This window comes from Papilio machaon, chromosome 20, assembly GCF_912999745.1.
Source record: "Papilio machaon chromosome 20, ilPapMach1.1, whole genome shotgun sequence".
NCBI lineage: Eukaryota > Metazoa > Arthropoda > Insecta > Lepidoptera > Papilionidae > Papilio > Papilio machaon.
The window spans coordinates 3613643-3633019 of record NC_060005.1 but is presented as its reverse complement, the minus strand read 5'-3'; the positions used below and the strand labels follow the sequence as shown (position 1 = coordinate 3633019).

Sequence of the window (19377 nt, the reverse complement as noted above, 5' to 3'; positions counted from 1 at the left end):
TAACACCAGAAGAGTTTCTGCTCAAGCACTAGTAATTCGTTATTTAAAAAAAAATACTGTGGATTTTCACTGTATATTTGTTAGTTCATGAGATGTCGGCAGCGAAAATTCACCATAAGATAACTCGCCGGGGGTAAAGCTCGTCGTTACTATTGATCATGTAAAGTATAAGGAACGAATAGATAGTTAATATGGGATATAAACGGAAGAGGTAAACTAACGACAAGATAGGAAATGACATCGAGAGATCCTACGCATAAGGTCGTAACTCGTTTTTTGAGCAAAATTTCTTTTTTCCCAAATCTTCAACTTCAAAAAACCTTTAAGTATTTTGTTCAAATATTATGATTTATAATGGAATAAATCTTAATGTTAGAACACATTTGTCATTATTTTAGATCTTCTGAAAAATGACATTATTGTGTTATTAGGAACCGTCGTTTAAATGTTATAGTGCAAGGGACAACGTCCTTCGCACTCACACCTGGGAGGTGCAATAGTACTCCCGCCACCGGCTGGAACAGTAGCTATTTTTACACCGTCCACTTCTATCTTATTTACTATTCTTGTCTGCGACTCATTGAATTGTGGTTATTATGTGCAAGTTGGACATGCGCCAGCCGAACGGGCCACGGCGTACCGATACCGAGATATTCCAAGAATTAAATTACGATATTGAAGAGTTTACAAGAAAATCCCTCAAGTCGACGATCAATAACTGCAGAAAAAAAGATATTTCTTCTCACAAACACTTTCTATATTTAGAAGTATGTATGAACTAAACACGTTTTAAAGTAATTCATGACTTGGTACCACTAGGTAACAAGTCCTGGAATAGTTCAAAACGCATATGAAGTGGTATTCTTTGGCTACTGAATACAATTGAATTTGTCAAATAAAAAAAAGTTCACGACATAAAGTTAACAAAAATAATTAAAGTCACTTTTATTCTAAACCGGCGAGGAGACGGAGGACAGGGGAGAGGGGTCAGTGCGAGAAGACATCACGTCAAACCGGCACGGAGCGGAGTCGCGAGGTGGCTGTAACAAACCGGTCGAAGGCGCCGCCCGACGGCCGAGGAGATTGCCGCGGATTATCGCCTTGTAAATAAAATTACATTCACTTGCCTTCATAAAACATGCATGGAAAATTATATGCAAAGGTTAATAAATAATATCATTGTTCTTCCAAATACGTTAGAAACTTTAAGGAAAAAATCCATAAACGAAAATATGAAAAAAAAACTAGACCAGAAGTTACATTAAATGCAGTTTTATAGGATGTGAACATTAGTAACGGGTGTTCGCTTATGTAACCTAACTTTTTGAAATAGGGGAAAAAAAGTGTAGAGTGAAACGCCGAGCGAAACGAAATCGGCTAAGTAGGTCATCAAATAATTTCGCAAGCGATCGAGTGCCGCGAAGTGGTACGTTCGAGCAAGTCAAGGCCCGCCAGAGAGCCTGCACCGCCTCGAGCCACGTACCTCAATGTTTTACAATACTAAACAACGACACTGACAGGAAGCTCGCAGTAGTATTAATCATTAACATTGCGGAGTCCTATTTAACGTCAATTCAAAAAATATAACAAATCAATCTTGAAAACCCTATTATTAGCTATATTGCCCTTAGAGAAGAATGAACGAGAACGACATTCAGTCATTTTTACTGTCAAAATTAGTAGAATACCACTAATTTCCGCCATTCTACGTAGACTATGATTACTTTCCTGAATCTCCTAAGATACTTCTTCTCTCGGTTAAAGGTTTATAGTACGACATATTACGCATAAACAATAAAAACATCAGGCTTTCACCAATGTATAATCGACTTGAAATATATGCGTATTCAAAAATTGGACGATTGCAACATTTCATTAAAGTCTTTGTCCAGAAACAAATTGCAAAGGTCTTGGTAAGTTGACGATCATGGTTACGAGTACATTTTCCAAATAGATAACTAAATTGAATAGATATTTGTGAATTGGGGCCGACGAAGCCCTTACTTTTTCTTTGTTTATTAATTGTATGTTGCATTGCACCATTGAAGCGGACACTCTCTTGAATACCAAAGCGCCTATCATCGTTAGACACAAATACACATGTACGAAATTTTAAACGTCACTCGCTTAAGTAATTAAATTTCTCAATACTGTTACGTTAACATCTTTGAAGTGATAAAGTAACTGATTTGCGTAATGGAAACCTTTAAAAAACACGTACGTGCTTTACACAAAACGAAATCATTTACGATTCTTTCTCTTCTTCCGGATAATATTTAATGTCGGCAGTCGCAAATCACAGGCATATCTTTTTAAAATTAGTGGTTTTTTAAATAATGTCAACTAGAGCAAAAGGACTTGCTACAAAGTTTTATTTTAATAGTATTTTGTCACAGTCGAAGCTGTTTAAGCTAAAAATAGGGTTAGAGGAAAATCTCTATAAGCGAAAGAAAATCGTGGTCCCTTGGACTCGGCATATGCAAATTCGACTTTTTATTCAATAGGTATCTTCTGTATCTTTTCATGTTATAAACTTTATTAAATTTACTCGTTAACTGTTTTTTCTACTGAAACCCCACTGGATGGCGTTTAGTTACTTTCGCATTTATTTTTTATGTTTATTTTATATGGAAAAATAAGACGCGTTTTTTTTACATACAAAACAAACGTTACGAGAAACCAAATCGGGTTCTTTTCTATAAAACCCTCTTACTAATACAGATCTTTAAACTAATTAATACTATTAATATGTAAATAACCAGATATAACCCTAAACAAACAGAAATTAGTGACCAATCGATAAATTGTTGACATAAAATTTATACGAATTCTAAAAGTAATTTAAACGACCAAACAACACAATAAAAATAACTCACCCCTTCATTTCCGGGTAGGAACTGTATTTTAGGTTTTGCTAATTTGTCCTGAAAAGAAAAGAAAAGTTTATTAGTCATGTGATAAAATAAAACTTTCAAAATATGTTTATTAATTCTCGCTTTTACATTTGTAACTATTTAATTCATATTTATTTAACACTAGCTGTCGCCCGTGACTCCGTCTGCGCGGAATTAAAAAAAATATTTAATAAGTAGCCTATGTGTTCTTCCAGATATGTTCTACATCTGGGCAAAATTTAAACAACATCCATCCATCTAAACATTAGCATTTATAATATTAGTAAGATTAAAGTTACATTTAAACTAATTTTAAGAAAAATATAAATAGATATATTTAATAAATAGATATTTATCAATTCCTTCAATAACAGTATTTAAAAATGTTTTCATTCTGCTCAATACAGAACACACAAACTCCATACAAACATTCATCGCGCACTTTAAATTTTCGGGGAATGAGTTTTGGAAAAAAAATATAAAAAAAACTAGAAATTTTCCAGTAGTTTGTATTTATTTACAACATTTTTTAAAATCAAATATTAAGGAAGTCAACATTTAAAGATATATAAAATAGATTGTCAAAAATGGACCGAGTATATCGCTATTGATAAGTTAAATTAACAATGTAAAAAAGAAAAACATTGTAACGATGACAAAATTATTCCACAAACATTGGTTTGTTCGGTTGTATATGAATCATAACAATAGTTTCCATATACCTTGCGCAACCTCGCGTAAATGAATGAAGGCAAGGGGGATTTACCAATGCTGAGGAAAATACACTATATTACAAAGTCTTTTTGAGTTACAAAACATAGCCGCAGTGCAACTAATATTTTGAAAATTATTAGTGTAATGTACACTAAATGAGACACCTAATAAATGGACATGTGTATTGATACACAATACAGTAAGAGGTTCTCTATTTGAACGCGTATTAATTTTCTTAACTACAGGTCTGATTGTAATAAACATTTTTTCTTTAGTTAGTCTTAAACGTACAAAGACCTTTAGGATCTGACGAAAGGAGCTTGAAACGGTGCATAACTAGTATTGAATAAAGTGTGGACAAGTCCTTAAATAAGTCAAGCCGACCGGTCGGTAGAATTGTCGGAGTCACAAGTTGCTGCAAGTAACATTGCACAACCGGCGATAGTCGGACGCGAGAAACATAACTAGGCTGGGCGTCGACGATGATGTAAATTTAAAAATTGCTTTACTTAGCTTACTTAACCAGCCTGTACAGTGTGAAATTTTAAAACGACTTGATATCACAAGAGAGGGAACCCGGATCTAGCAATCATTCATCTTGAAGCTATAAATGCATTCATTCTAAATACGTCCCAAATCATTGCGATTTGTTCTAATAGTATTTTTCATTCATTAAAATCCTAATAAGGTTGGCAACTAATTAGAAGTAGCCTCATGTCGTTTATATCCAGGATTATGTCCTCCTGACCTTTAAAGACACATTTTTAAAGTTAGGTAAAGTACCGACGTAAATGATCGATTTGTATAAACCGGGCGTCCCCTATCGATTATTGCAGCTCACCTCTGAACTTAGATTACTTGTTCATACTTTCAATGAATAAATGTTAATAATTATCAATTACGATTTGTATCGAAACCTGTCCTAAAATCATAATGTCATTTAGATACGAAGCAAATGTCAAACCTGTTTATAAAGCAAGGTCAAATTGCAAGGATACAATTCAATGTTCTTTAAAAAAAAAAATCTCCGAACTCAAATTTAAAATCGAAGCTACACAAAAAATTACATTGAATTAGTGAGCATCTTAAAGATGGCGCTTTAGTAAACTTCGTAAAAGAAACTTTAAAATTTAGATAAGCACTAATTCGTCCAAAATAAGAGATAGTTTTGTAAAATCTTTGAACGAATTAATTGTCTAGTTATTACCACTTTTATTATTATACAAGAATCCTTTTCAAGTTCCTAAAAGATAGCTAAGGAAAGGGGGACTAAAATAGCACGCCTGCAGTTTTATGACGTCCTGGTATCAATCAATGATAAAGCGTACATCACCTGATACTTATTGATGTAAAATACTACCAGTATTTCTAAATTCTGACCTTTTTAAATTAACTTCAAATTTTTCATATTAATAAGTTTTTCACAAAAATTAATTCAGCCTACATTAAAAAAAAGCGCGATGGAAATTGCCGTTTTCTATCTACGCGGTCAAAGAGCACAAACAATTTACAATGTCACGACTAATTTGTATATTTGATTATTATGATTATACTCTATGTAATATGTGCCACACAATATAACTTTAAAGTATGTTATTGGGTTGGCTTGGACGAAGTTTGTAGACTTTTAGTAAATATTTTGTATGAAGTTGAGCGTCGAGTGGAAGTAATTCCGCGATTCTTCAGTTGAGTGTGCGTGCCGGAGGCCTAATGTTAGTTATAAAGAAAGGATGGGAAGGAAAAGTGAATTTGATGCAGGAGGGGACTTATAGAAAGAAGAATATTCTCTGTCTTTGTGTCTCCTGCTCTGTCGATTAAATATAATCAATGCATATACAATTGCGGATGTCTTTAGCAGGTCGCTTCGCTATTTCAACGAATTCGAGTGGCTGCTTGTGATCTTAATAATATAAAAAAATGAAGTTCAGAGGACCGAGTATTTTGTTATACATAATTGTTAGAATTTATATACAGATTTCATAGATCTTTGATAGCTCCCTAGTATTTCTTTGGTAGTCAACTGGGTAAAGAAAAGGCACATATGTATATTTTTTGAATTTAAACAAGTTTGGACTAAACAAAGTTTATAAATCAATAAATCGAAAATTAAACGCGACGAAAACTCATAATTCACGGTATGCTTATCGTATACGGAAATGTTTACTTGCTGAATAATATGATAAACAGCACAAATTTGCGTAATGTTTGAATTTATATATTTTGTTTATCTCCCCAAAGCAATAGCTTTACATATTAACATTATTGGAAGTTCATTTGTGCAGAAAACAAAAAAAAATAACATTCCTTAAAAATATTACGTTCAATTGCAATGATAAATCACTCAAATGAGTTTGAATGTAATTATTTAAAGTTTTTTTTTCAACTAAAAACCACGTAATAACATAATAAAAAAAAGATAAAATCAAACAATCAACTTACTTAGATCTCACGTAACTAATGAAAAATCTAGTGGAAAATCATATTCTGATAAATTGTAAAAAAATATGGATCTAACTGCCTATGACATAAGGTTCCATGTTATATCTGTTAAATTCTCGACTAATCCGTCAAGCTTTAAATAATCATACAGAAGCACAAATAAAATTAAAGAAACGATAATGTTTCGAAGGAGCGACGTGCATCTGTTTGAAAGGGACCGGGGACAAGCCAGGTGTTGAATTGGGGGCCGAGGGTGCGACGACCTCGAACCCTATCAGTGAGGCACAAATAATATCGGTCGTGTACGGACGAGTATTGTACGCGAATGGAAAGATAAAACTAGATACAAAGAGTTTTTCTTACATCATTCAATTGCCACAAATATTAAAAACACCTGCATTATAGGAAACGTAAGAACACTATCGCGTTATTTAAACGAATCGGCAGGCGACAGAGGCGGACCAATTTACTATCGTGGACTTTTGTTTGGTCCGAAGGTTCATAGCGTTAGGAAATTGTGATAGTTTAAAACAAAAATGTCATATCCTTGAGATGTTACGTAAAACGTTAACAGAATAAATGGAACGAAAGCATAAATCTTGAAATAGACTATTGTTAGAATTTTGACCGACAAAGATTAAATTTCATTGTGCACTCAGTAGACAATTCTAACATACGTAACTACCTGACATTTTATCTAAGTAAAAAAATGACCAGGTGCTATGCTAGACTACTAGTGAGGTAGCTAATAACACATTATAGAAAACTGCTCTTTTAAAACATCGAAACTAAAGTCGGTAATATAAAATTAGATATCCTAACTCATAGTCATATATAAGATAATAGATTGCGTGGAAAAAAAAATAATGACGTTGGCGTAGTAAACATAAAAAGTGTGCCACGAGTAGTTTATCCCGAAGACTATTAAAAGATTGTTTTGTGAAAAATGATATGTGTCGTAGTTAAAACGTATGTAACCTAAAAAAATTAGGTTCCGATATTAGGATAGTTTAGAGAAGAGTGTTCCAATTATGGGTCATTACGGAACCATATTTGGTTCCTTAATATTTAAGCCTTTAATTACGTTCGGAAAAACTAAATAATGATTTGGTTATTCGCGATTTAACTACAAAAAATTTCGAAATTTTCAATACATATACCAAGTTAATTATGTCTAAAAGTAAACAGCAAGTCTATTTTTTTTATTAACCTACTTATACCTACCTACTTATAGGTGCACGTGAGTTGTATCATCAAGCTAAATCTGATTTACATAAAAAAAATCGAGACGCATTAAAAAAAAGATATCGATTCAACTTGTCCCCTGCGAATTACATCATCGCCAAATCTCGTCCGATACAATGTAATAAAATATTCGACAATGTACTAAACTACAACAATTCGTAGATAGTTAACAAACATTTACAACTTCATAGATAACGAGGTCATTCAAAGTTTTTGAACATACTTTCACCGAGGAGACCGCGCACCCGCCCCGGCATTGTCACCGCGGCAACCGACTGGGAGTCCGATCCGCTTACCTAATGTACCTGACTTTGCGAAACAAACAGCTCTAAACCGAATTATCACCCAAATTTGACCACTGCATTAGACAGTTAATATTTCAGTTAGAGATTCACCACAAAAATGCTCTTTGCATAATAGTTTACTAGCTCTTGCTCACGACCCAGTCAGCGGAATTTTAAAAAGTTAATTAATAGCCTATGTGTTCTTCCAGCCTATATTCTACATCTACGCCAAAGATCCATTTAGCATTTAGCTGTTCTGGATATACGTAATAACTAATGTCCATCCATCCACACGTCTAAACTTTCGCATTTACAATACCAGTAAGATTTCTCTTGTTACGAGAATTAACTCGATAACTATCACAACTCAAACAATCATTGGTTTACGAAAATTATTAAGGAATTTATATTCACAAGCTATTGGCTCATCAGTTATTTAATTCCATAACTGTTGGAATATTTTAATAAGCAAAGATTCTGCTTTGTAGCTGGTTTGATAAATTTAAAAAAGCAAGGCGACATTCAATTCATATTCTTTCCTGAAGAAACGGGAGACAAAAGTTATTTATTAATATTAGCTTTTTGCTTTACGTGTTTCCCACTCTCACTATTTCAAATAATTAGAAAGATTCTACATCTCTCATAATTTACATACAATAATAAAAATATTATTGTTACTTAAGATCTGAACTGTCTTAACCATACTGGGTGCCAGATGCGAAAGTCAGTCTGAAGAAGAAACTAAATACTGCCTTTGTTGTAGTAAAACTTTTGCATCATTAAACTATGTTAGAATAGAGAAAATTATGTCAATAATCATTTATTTATGTAATAAATATATAACTAGTTTAAACCCTTCACTGTATATCAATACAAATTCAATAGTGCAAATGCGACAAGAACTCATAATAAAAAAATCTATGCAATAGTTAAATAATGAGTGTTTAAACAAATGTATTATGCACATATATGCATATACAGTATAACGGAACATCTACAAGAACTGCAGAGCAAATTTTTATAACAAACCTAGCGCTTCACCTCCCAATGTTAAACATTTGCAAAATATAGTATACTTTATGCACATCCCTAATTTTTAAGTAATATTCAATTCTTTAAAGCAGGGATCCCCAAACTATTTTGGACAAATGTCCCCTTTTTCAAAATGAACTGTTACCTCAGACCCTCATGTCCAAATTACCTACTTTTAAGATCAATTATTATTATTATTTAATATCATTCTGACTTAGGTCAATAGAAGAAGACAGAGTGAGAATTAGCAATGCTTTAAATTCTATATAGACCCCTTTGGGAATCCCTGCTTTAAAGCATCATAATATGTCAATTACAGAAATTATTTTGTTAGTTTTGGGCCTATTATCTTCCTCAGGGATATATTTTAAACTATCAAAATCTATAAAAGATGAACCTAACTGATAAGAGGATCTGGAATACTGAACTTTGAGAGAACCTTATACTTATATTAAGTTATTCATCAAAAAGTTGATGAAATGTGAGAAATAGCAAGTGATGTAACCAACCATAATACAAAATAAAACTAACATATATGAGTACTTTTCTATGACATTATTTCGTACTTTCATGTCTTTTCTATCACATGCCACTTTCACTGTCATACTTTAACAAGTACTGGCAGTGTGCAGCATCACTAATTCACCTTATTGAACACATTCTGTCTATTCACAAGAGCATTTAAAGAAATTCATTGAAGTTTTCCATTCATAAGAAACCTATCAAAATTCATCTCATTTGAGATAATCCAATTAATATCTAATACTAGATAAATCATAACATTTAAAATAAGACATTATTTTAGTCTAATTTATAGTTACTGGGATTTCTAACAATGATCTGGATGAAATTATTAGTCATATTTTTTGTTTTACATTGAAAAACAATGATTAAAGAATTGTTTTAAACTGAAATTTAAAATATAACAAACTAAAATCTATCATTTCTATGACTTTCATTGACAGAAACTGAAAATAAGGTTGAATACAGTAAAACCAGAAGCCATTTTTCGTACATGTCAGTAAAAAATAAAAGTGAGGGCTAAAATATTTACCTAAATAGTATTGATAGATCACAATAACGGTAATTGAAATAAGGTTACACAGTCCAAAAAAAATGTAAGCATGTCAGATTTTGTCTTCCAAGTCACTCCCTACTATTATATTCTTTTACTAGCTGTTTCAAGAAACTGATTTAGTTTAGTAGTCTGTGCACATATTTCCAACAGTAATCTATGTCAATTCCAAGTTTTACAAAGATCTGTCGGCTGTTTAGGTGTTACCTCATAAAAATTTATACTTCTAAACTTTCACATTTACAGTTGAACCTGGGTAAGCTAGAGTCCAAGTTACCACAATAATTTTCTTCATCCATAGGTATTGGACAATGCTCGTTTATATAGGTTTCTCGCTTATCCAGTTCTTGACAAGTTCAACTGTATACTAGTAGTAATAATTAACATAAAATTATGTGACTTTATTATTTGGATTGATAAATATAGCTAACAGTGTATTATTTTCAGTAATTTAGTCTACATAACTGTAAGATATGAAATTAAAACTGAATATGCCAAAAATATTCTGTTCCCTTATATTGCAAGGACATATTTACTGAACTTAACCCCGAGTTTATAATGCCAATCAGTAGACACACTGGCCTGGTGAAAAATTATACATGAGTGGTATGTCTTAAAATCAAGAGTATAATTATGATTTTATACACATATATTTCTCAGTAGCACCTTAATTAGGTACATCAGGAAACTGCAGTAAAGACTATCTCAAGGACCCCGGAGTACTTTGACTTGAGACAATCTCCATACACATGATGATAGCCACTGAGGATGATTTGGTGAGTAAAGTCTTACATGCTCATATTTTCCCAACAGAAGATGGAGTATCTTTCCCCGAATATGAAAAGAATGGTTATTTACAGTGAAAAATTGATCTTTACATATCCCTGCCTATCCTAATACTATTATTCTTATCTTATTAATATTATAAATAAGAAAGTTTGGATGGATGGATGGATAAAAACTATCATTTGACATTTTATCACCTTAAAATGTCACTTTGGCAATGACAACAATGTTTATATGCAACTACAAGAATATTTTAACAAGATAAGATTTGCTTCTTTAACTGGAATGTAATATTTTTTCATGGTTCATCATTTTCCCGACCATGTCCCATTCCTCAGTCTTCCAGATTGAGGTATGTTACATTGTTTCAGTTTTGTGTCCCTTCTTAATAACATCACCTTTCATACAGTCCATCTCTTCCAGGGAAAACCCTAACCATAACTATTATCTTTTCAGAATTAATGAAATGAATAAACCAAACAGTATTTTATTTAGATCCATTTACTTGAAAAATAAAATTCTTGCACTTTTAAAGTTACAAGTTAAATATTATTCTATGAGTAGAATTTGATTTTTATAATTCTTCCCCTACCTAACATTTTTATAGGATTTAAAATAAGAATTACTTGTTTCATGGATACATTAGAATCTGTTGGCACATGGACTTTTGGTGATTGCTGACCAATTACCATGGAATCTGCCACTTTACCAGACTATACTAGAAGATTCTGAATATTTATGTACGGCAATGTAAGTTTTTAAACGAAATTTCCAAGTATTTGGCACCAGAAGATAATGAATGTATGCAAAATGGCAGGTACTAGCTTGTTTAAATACTTTTTGCATGTATTCTATCTGCCTAGATTACTTTTACTGTTGTATGAATTTAAGATTGATTTACATATAATGAAAATCTACTTTATATGATGTGTTTCTTTAAGTTTAAATATAATATCTTACTTCTTACTTATATTATAAATGCAAATGTTTGTTAGAAGGTATTGTAAAAACAGCTCAACTGATCTTCATGAAATTTAGCATAGATGTTAGAACATAGTCTGGAAAAACATTTAGGCTACTAGGTTTTTTAAAAATATCATGAAAATTATAACATTCAGTTATTTTTTAAATACACATTTGTTTTGATGAAATATGGCACAAATTGTTTGTAGATTATTAGTTTTTTTAAACTAATAGTTGATTTTGACTTGTAATGATTTAAAAAAACCTTATTAATCTATTTTCTTTGGAAAACTTTAGATGGTCTTAAATATAAATTGACTAGTCTTTAATTTTATGAAAGTATAGTTACATTAACTTCAATTAACATGTGTAATTCAAAATAACAAAACTTTACAGTTCTTTACTTTGCCCCAGAAGGCAGGGTAGGGTATCTTTTAGAAACATTACTTCACAAAATCCAATCAATTAAAATTAATTATCAGAAAAAATATATTTTTTTATATTTATATAGCTTTTAATATTTATCACGGTAATAGTGTAATAAATTAATATAGTGTAATACTCAAAAATTGTTTTAAATTATTTCTTAAAAAAAATTTATTGTAGTTGTTAATGTTATCTAAGCTCTTAGTTTTCCGAAAGTTCATAATTAATTGAAATGTGAAAATTTCGCAATAGAAGATAGTTTTATATTTTTGTTAACTTCTCCATGGTAAAAAGTTTCCTCAGCAACAAAGATTCTAATTGCACAAGAGTGGTTAGAAAATTCTATATTATGACGTAAAAATCAATTGAAATTGCTGCAAAAGCAGACAATGATAAAACGTTGTAAATACTAAATTCGGTGACAATATAATTCGAAGTCTTCCTAATAATAGCCAAGTGAAATACAATTCTGTGTGTAATAATACAGAGTAAAATTTCTACTTGTTGACGTGGCGTGACAGCGCAGGGATTAAATTCACTTCATGCTTTTAGTGTTAGATAGCCCTAGAATACTTATTTGATATAAAAGAAAAATTGTGTTTTGCACAAATATTTACAGATTAGCAGTTTCATTATGATTACTTGAAATATAAGTATGGCGCCTGACATTGTTGGCCTGTTTTGGTAGTAACAATATGGCGTATGAACTTACCCTATTATTCCTAATAAAATCTTCTATAGCTTTCAAAGCAGAATCCGTAAGTTTCACAAACACTAGTTCCTTGTTTTCTTTATAACTAGACTCAGATGATAACCCATACTGAACACCTGCTGGCAAGGCCGCCATTTCTTATTCACTATTCGCACTGTGGACCAGCTGACTCCTTTGCTAGTCGTCACAATTCATATCATTCACACATTTCTTAACGTAATCACAGATTCACAACCTATTTAAAATTATAATTATGATAACAAAAGGGTTTTATAAGTCCAAATTAACAAATTTTTTGTAACCCCATCGACTCGGCCTTTGTTGGCAGCGCTCTTCAGTCTGCAAGGCCGCACTGACTGTCATGCGCAATGGCGCTTTTGACAGGAAACGCGAGCATTCACTGCAACAGTAGCGCCAAATTTAAATTTCAAACTGAAGTATTACAAAACTTTTATGTTAGTACAAACCTTTTGATTTTGTTTGGTATTTTTGTTAGAATTTCTTTCTTCCTTAATTCATAAGATATTTACGAGGTTTGAGATGTAGCTTCATAATTTCTATTTATTATAAAAATAAAAGAGCAGTTATTAGTGTTTGAAGAGACAAACTGAAAAGCTTAGAACTAATTAACTTGTAAAAAAAATCTTAAAACGTAGTACTCCAAGGAATTTGCAGATGTAGCTATTAAATGAATGATAAAAGAAAATAAATTTAGAAAATTTAGTCAAATATAATACTAAAGATGTTACATTCTATAGTTTCACAACGAACACGTATTAAGGTTTTAATGGTGGCAACAGGTGGATATAAGGGTGAATACACTTCTCTCTTATATTCTATGAATCAAACCAAAATCTGACCAAATGTTTACTTATTTTCAAGAAAGTCAATAGATATCTATAATCGGGGCATTCAGACTGGACGTGCTTATTTATTATTTTATGCCAAAACATAGAAATAAGTACATATATCACAATTAATCTTGAAAATAAGTCTGCCAAATTAAACTAGTTTCATTTAAATAAGGTATTTTAAATATGTAATCTAGCACTTTATTATAAACCTACCAAGTTGATTGTCTGGTGATGTATAGTAGCTATACGAATATGATATGAAACTGCAGTTCTTCTAGTTTATGTTTGCAGGCATCAGTGATCATGTAAAGTGCTAGTCGCTCATTTCTTTATCTTATAGAAAAAAAAGTTGTTTTTAGAAAAAAAAGTTTCAATTTTATATGTTTTTATAAAGCTAAAAGATTTGATTATTTGTACATTCAAAACAAATTAGAAACCCACCGAACTGATTTTTTAATTTTTGTGAAGCCTAGTCCCATATCTGATTTGTCTTAATTTTATAAACAAGTGAAGTGGAGCGAACTCATTGGGGTTCGAAACCTATGAAAAAGGTCTGTATTAATCGGGCAACAGATATGAAAAAGGTGTTCACTATATTGTCTGTGAATACGCTATCTGTAGTTGACACCTGACAATTGACAGGTATGTCAGCTGTGACTGACGTCTCGCCATCGTATGACGTTGAATGATGCAATGTGGAGTTTTGTGTGCCTGCTTTCGAAATTGGTTATTTTCTAACATATTGTACAGAAATTGGTATTAATTTTCGGTGACAAACTTCTTAAAGTGCTGTAAGTTTCTTTAAAATGTTACTTAGTAATTTATTCTTATTCAACTTTAATCTACACTTTGTAATGCGCTAATCAAACAATATTTTATCACATAAATTTTTTAAAGCTTATGGCCGTTATTCGTTGGTTTTCAGGTTGAAAATTTGGAGTCATGTCTGATTTCGAAGAAAAGAAACATCTCATCACTCGTAATTTGCAGGAGGTTATAGGTGAAGAGAAGCTTGTCGAAATCCTGAAGCAACGAGATGTTAAAATCTATTGGGGTACAGCTACAACAGGCCGACCTCATGTAGCATACTTTGTGCCTATGTCTAAAATAGCCGATTTTCTTAAAGCAGGATGTGAGGTAACAATCTTATTTGCAGACTTACATGCCTATCTGGACAATATGAAAGCACCATGGGATCTCTTGGCACTTCGAACTGAATACTATGAAGCAGCAATAAAAGCTATGTTAACTTCTCTTGAAGTACCATTAGAAAAGCTTCGTTTTGTCCGTGGCACAGATTATCAATTGAGCAAAGAGTTCACATTAGATGTGTACAGGCTCTCATCTGTGATTACTGAACATGATGCGAAAAAGGCTGGAGCAGAAGTAGTGAAGCAAGTTGAGTATCCAGTACTAAGTAGTCTGTTATACCCTGGCTTACAAGCATTGGATGAAGAATATTTGAAAGTTGATGCACAATTTGGAGGTGTTGATCAAAGGAAAATATTTACCTTGGCTGAGAAATATTTGCCTCGACTGGGTTATGCTAAAAGAATACATTTAATGAACCCTATGGTACCTGGACTCACTGGTGGCAAAATGTCTGCTTCAGAGGAAGACAGCAAAATTGATTTGCTCGATAGTCCTGCTGTTGTTAAAAAGAAGCTTAAAAAAGCTTTCTGTGAACCCGGTAACATAACTGATAATGGTATTTTATCATTCACTAAGCATGTGATATTTCCTTTAATGAAGCAGGATGAGGTTTTCAAAATATGTCGAGCAGAAGAACATGGAGGAAATGTAGTTTATTGCAAATTTGAAGATTTAGAACAAGCTTATGCAAAGCAAGAAATCCATCCAGGAGATTTGAAAGCCTCAGTAGAGCAAGTAATTAACAAACTTTTAGCTCCAATTCATGAAATATTTAAGGATAGTAAGCTTCAAGAATTGACCAAAAAAGCTTATCCACCAGCAAAAAAAGTTACAGCAAATGCTGCAGCCATTGATGAGGTTACTCCTTCTAAGTTGGACATAAGAGTTGGTCGCATCGTAGAGGTATCTAGGCATCCTGATGCAGATTCTTTGTATGTAGAAAAAATTGATTTAGGAGAAGAAGAACCAAGGGTAGTAGTATCGGGACTTGTAAATTATGTTCCAATAGAAGAAATGCAAAACCGGGATGTAGTAGTATTATGTAACTTAAAACCGGCTAAAATGAGGGGCATTGAATCAAAGGGAATGGTTTTATGTGCATCTATTGATGACCCTAAACAAGTAGAACCACTCTTGCCACCAAAAGACAGCCAGCCCGGTGAAAGAATTGTAGTAGAAGACTATGTTGTGGGTGAACCGGATGATGTGTTAAACCCAAAGAAAAAGATATGGGAGAAACTGCAAGTTGATTTGAAAACAAATGTAGATTTATTTGCAGTATGGCAAGGGAATAAATTGATAAGCAAAGTCAGTGGTAACCCAGTAACTACTAAGTGCTTAGTTAATGCACCTATCAAATAATTTTAAAATGGTTTTTTAAGCAAAAATAATTTGCTGTTTTATAACTCATTTTTGAAGTGTTGAGTTTATAAGTATGCATTTTGACATTAAAAAAAAACCTCCTTTTTTACATTCAAATTAAATTATTTTGATTTACATAATCTATATTTTTATTTATTTCAATAAATATTTCTTTAACAATAAAACTAATGTTTGTCTCATTAATATATTTTCATAAGAATTTAACTTAGTATTTAAAAAAACTTTGAAGCTACCAAGGGTATTTGCTGTCTCATAAAGTTTGCTGTACTTATAGGACAGCAGAAATGGTATTTTGTTAGGTTAGGTTATTACTTCTATGTGATAGAAAATAGGTTATTTCTGCAATAACCTAAGGCAACAACTAATGTCATTGCTTGAGTATTATTAAAAGTTTATTTATTTAAAATTTTTGTAGGGAATAGTAAGAGAGACAAAGCTGTCAGAAATATACCATACATACAAGATATCTTATGTTCAGTGACTGAGAGGACACAGTTTCGGTACGAAAATATACCTTTGTAATTTACTGATATAAATAAAAGGTGAGAAAACTACTATTACCACCATGATTTTAAATACTTGAAATTTCCAAAAAAAATTATTATTATAAATTATTAGCTGTCGCTCGCGACTCCGTCCGCGCGCAGTTAAAAAAAAACTAAATGGGGGGGGGGGTTATGAAAAATAGATGTTGGCCGATCCTCAGACCTACTGAATATGCTCACAAAATTTCATGTGAATCGGTCAAGCCGTTTCGGAGGAGTTCAAGTTCGAACCCCGTGACACGAGAATTTTATATATTAGAAAATTTATATTTTGTAGCACCCATATTATTTAAGTGCTATTAAATGCGGCTGCTATAAATTTTTGTTGTCATGGTTACGTTCTTCACTTCGTTTAAGAAATAGGGTAAATGAAAATGATTATAAAGGAATCAATGTGACAAGATGAAAAAGAAAATGTAGATTTTTCGTGTAATTAGAGTAATGGGGTTACCACTATGGTTAGCTTCTATCTCTATTTTTGCAACTCTACGGATATCGCGTAATTTGCCTGTGGACACGATATGGAATAACTCCAACCAGGCAAATCTCCACAGAAATCCAACAACCCTCGATGTGGCCGGCGACCTTCGGAGGTGATCTCAATGAACCAAAATATTTTGACCTTGTAATCAAGCACTGCAGGGCAGTGCAGTATAAGTTGAGGTGCTATTTCCTCGTCATCCATGTACGCTCTGTAATAAGATATTGTCCGTAATACTTATGTTAAACAGATGTTTGTTAAAGTTAGCATTACGTTCGTATGAATTATGAGTAAGACTCCTCCCTGATTGTCGCATTTGAGTTCTAATTACAAAAGATAAACAAAGTTCAGCATAAGTTTGTTTTGTCCAATAGGTATAGTGCAGCTGCAGTGTGGTGTGTCCTCTCCCTGCTAGACATAAAGAGATGTCTATCACGTTTCTCTAGAAATAATATTTTAAATTAAAATTGCGATATTTTATGTTACGTTAATGGAAAAAGTAGCAAAGTGCAAGTTTTGTGTGACTTATTATAAATGCGAAAGGGTTGTCGTGCACTTCTGCTATGTTCAGGCTCGGATAAAATTAGATATTCAATATCGACAAGGGGCCGGCGCCCCGCCATTTTGAACGAGTGAATAGTTGGCGGAACATTGCAGGCGACAGCGAGGGCGAGGGGAGCGCGCATGCGTGGCTCAGCACCCGCACCCTGTCTGTAGGGCCGAGGTCTCCTTCAATGTGATGTCAAAAAATGAGTTATTTTCCCATCTTATTCACTTATTACATTGTTTATATCAATGATTTTTGATGTTTTATATCGCCTCTCAACATCGTTCAGCGTGATGTGCGTGTTCGAGCCGTAAATACATAAAAACCAATGCCACTACCACAAGTGGTGTATCATAAAGACAATGAAAACGTTTCCTTGATTGAATGATTTATTTGCTGCAAAGTTATTTACGTGTTAAAACAATTCGCTGCTAAAAATATTTGGATTAAATTACAAAAGTGACTTAGTGTGTGTTAGTAGTGCAGTGGAGAAGGCGGCTCGCGTCGTGATAGATAAAGGATCGGAGAGCAACATAATGGGATGACAGGAAATACGGATTCATGGAAAAGGTTTGGCGCCGAGTCGGTCTCCATTCCTCCCGCAAGAAAAGGGATGGAAGTGGAACGAGTCGAGAAGTGACGTCATCGGCTCCCCCGGAGGCTGAGTATCAGAACATCCACACTTTGAGAACTGCCGACTTGATACGGCAGCGGCAGGGCGAGGAGAAGTCTACACTCCGCTCCTCTTACATAATAAGGAACGGGGACAACTTCATCTTGGTGGAGAGGCGACGTCGGCGGCGGCGCAGGAGCGGAACGCGGGCGTCTTCCGGCAGCCGGCACCACACGCCGCCCCTCGAGGACAATGCCCGTGCAGAACAGAAGCGGCGGCCGCCTGCTAAACTGAAATTATTCGGAATACAATGGCCCTTGCACTCAAGTGAGACCAGGTGAGATTATAATTATGAAACTGTTTCACGCCATATCGTTTAAAGCCGGCTACACACCTTCACTTTTAAAGTAGTTTAGGTTCTGTAACTGCGAAGTTTACTACTCCTGTTGGTTTAATTATTGTAGCAGAAACATAAAGTTTGGTATTCAATGTTTTTAAGTACGTGTAAAATTCCGCGTTGCGTAGATGAAACGATTTTTTTGCACTGTTCCAATCAAATGCGGTTCGAAATGAATAACTAAACGGAGTAAACAGAACTACGTTATTTACTACAGAAGTTGGTCATTATAATATTGTATGTCTTTTTTTTATAGAAAATGTTTTTTTTTCGGGAAATTGGGACATAATAATTATGAAAATATTTTTGCGTAAAGGTAACATGTTTACAATCTTAATTTTTTATTGGAACAGCGGTTAGTGTTTAATATTATAATTTGCATGTGGGTAGGTTGAAATATTAAAAATTATTTTAATTGTGAGGTACATTACAATGACAGTATTAGTAAATATGGCATTTTGTTACATTTAGAGCCGAATTAAATAATTTTAATAGCAGTTAAATGTACCTAGTTCTGTGCAAATATGACACAAGAATTAGAACTTGAAAGGATGTTGTGTCAATATTTTTCTATATTTCCACGTATGGCATGTAATTTTATGATGAGCTTTTGTCATAGGTATCATTTTGCATCCGTAAATTCGAACGTTGTAAGAACAACAACATAACTCACGCGCGTAATCTAGAAGGGTAAGCAAAGACCACGGCACTCCATTTAGCACGGTCGTGACATCCCTCGGCTCTACGAACGTTAACTTAATACAATATAAATTTTTTAATAAATGTACTATTTATATGAAACGTCATCTCCGTCCTTCCCTTTTTTTATGCGAAG

General features: G+C 33.1%; 3 protein-coding genes across 3 annotated transcripts in view; 2 read left to right on the top strand and 1 right to left on the bottom strand.

The window, feature by feature from the left end:
• Positions 1 to 12914, bottom strand: part of LOC106716388 (RNA polymerase II elongation factor ELL2) — a 39162-nt gene extending 26248 nt beyond the window's left edge. The window contains exons 1-2 of the mRNA XM_045682811.1: positions 12571 to 12914; positions 2877 to 2924 (exon numbers count right to left, since the gene is read on the bottom strand). Coding sequence (XP_045538767.1) covers positions 2877 to 2924; positions 12571 to 12705 — 183 coding nt within the window. The 5' untranslated portion in view covers positions 12706 to 12914. The remainder of the gene's footprint in view (positions 1 to 2876; positions 2925 to 12570) is intronic.
• Positions 12915 to 14088: 1174 nt separating this feature from the next.
• On the top strand, positions 14089 to 16034 carry LOC106716366 (tyrosine--tRNA ligase, cytoplasmic). Its single transcript, XM_014509875.2, has 2 exons — positions 14089 to 14215; positions 14350 to 16034. The coding sequence occupies exon 2, from the start codon at positions 14367 to 14369 to the stop codon at positions 15936 to 15938; it is 1572 nt and encodes a 523-aa protein (XP_014365361.2). The 5' UTR covers positions 14089 to 14215; positions 14350 to 14366; the 3' UTR covers positions 15939 to 16034.
• Positions 16035 to 17672: 1638 nt separating this feature from the next.
• The window catches only part of LOC106716378, an 83892-nt gene continuing 82187 nt past the window's right edge, over positions 17673 to 19377 (top strand). Inside the window, exon 1 of the mRNA XM_045683021.1 lies at positions 17673 to 18482. Coding sequence (XP_045538977.1) covers positions 18094 to 18482 — 389 coding nt within the window. The 5' untranslated portion in view covers positions 17673 to 18093. The remainder of the gene's footprint in view (positions 18483 to 19377) is intronic.

Coding starts and splice junctions, on each gene's coding strand:
- LOC106716366 (XM_014509875.2), top strand. CDS start 14,367: ATGTCTGATTTCGAAGAAAAGAAACATCTCATCACTCGTAATTTGCAG.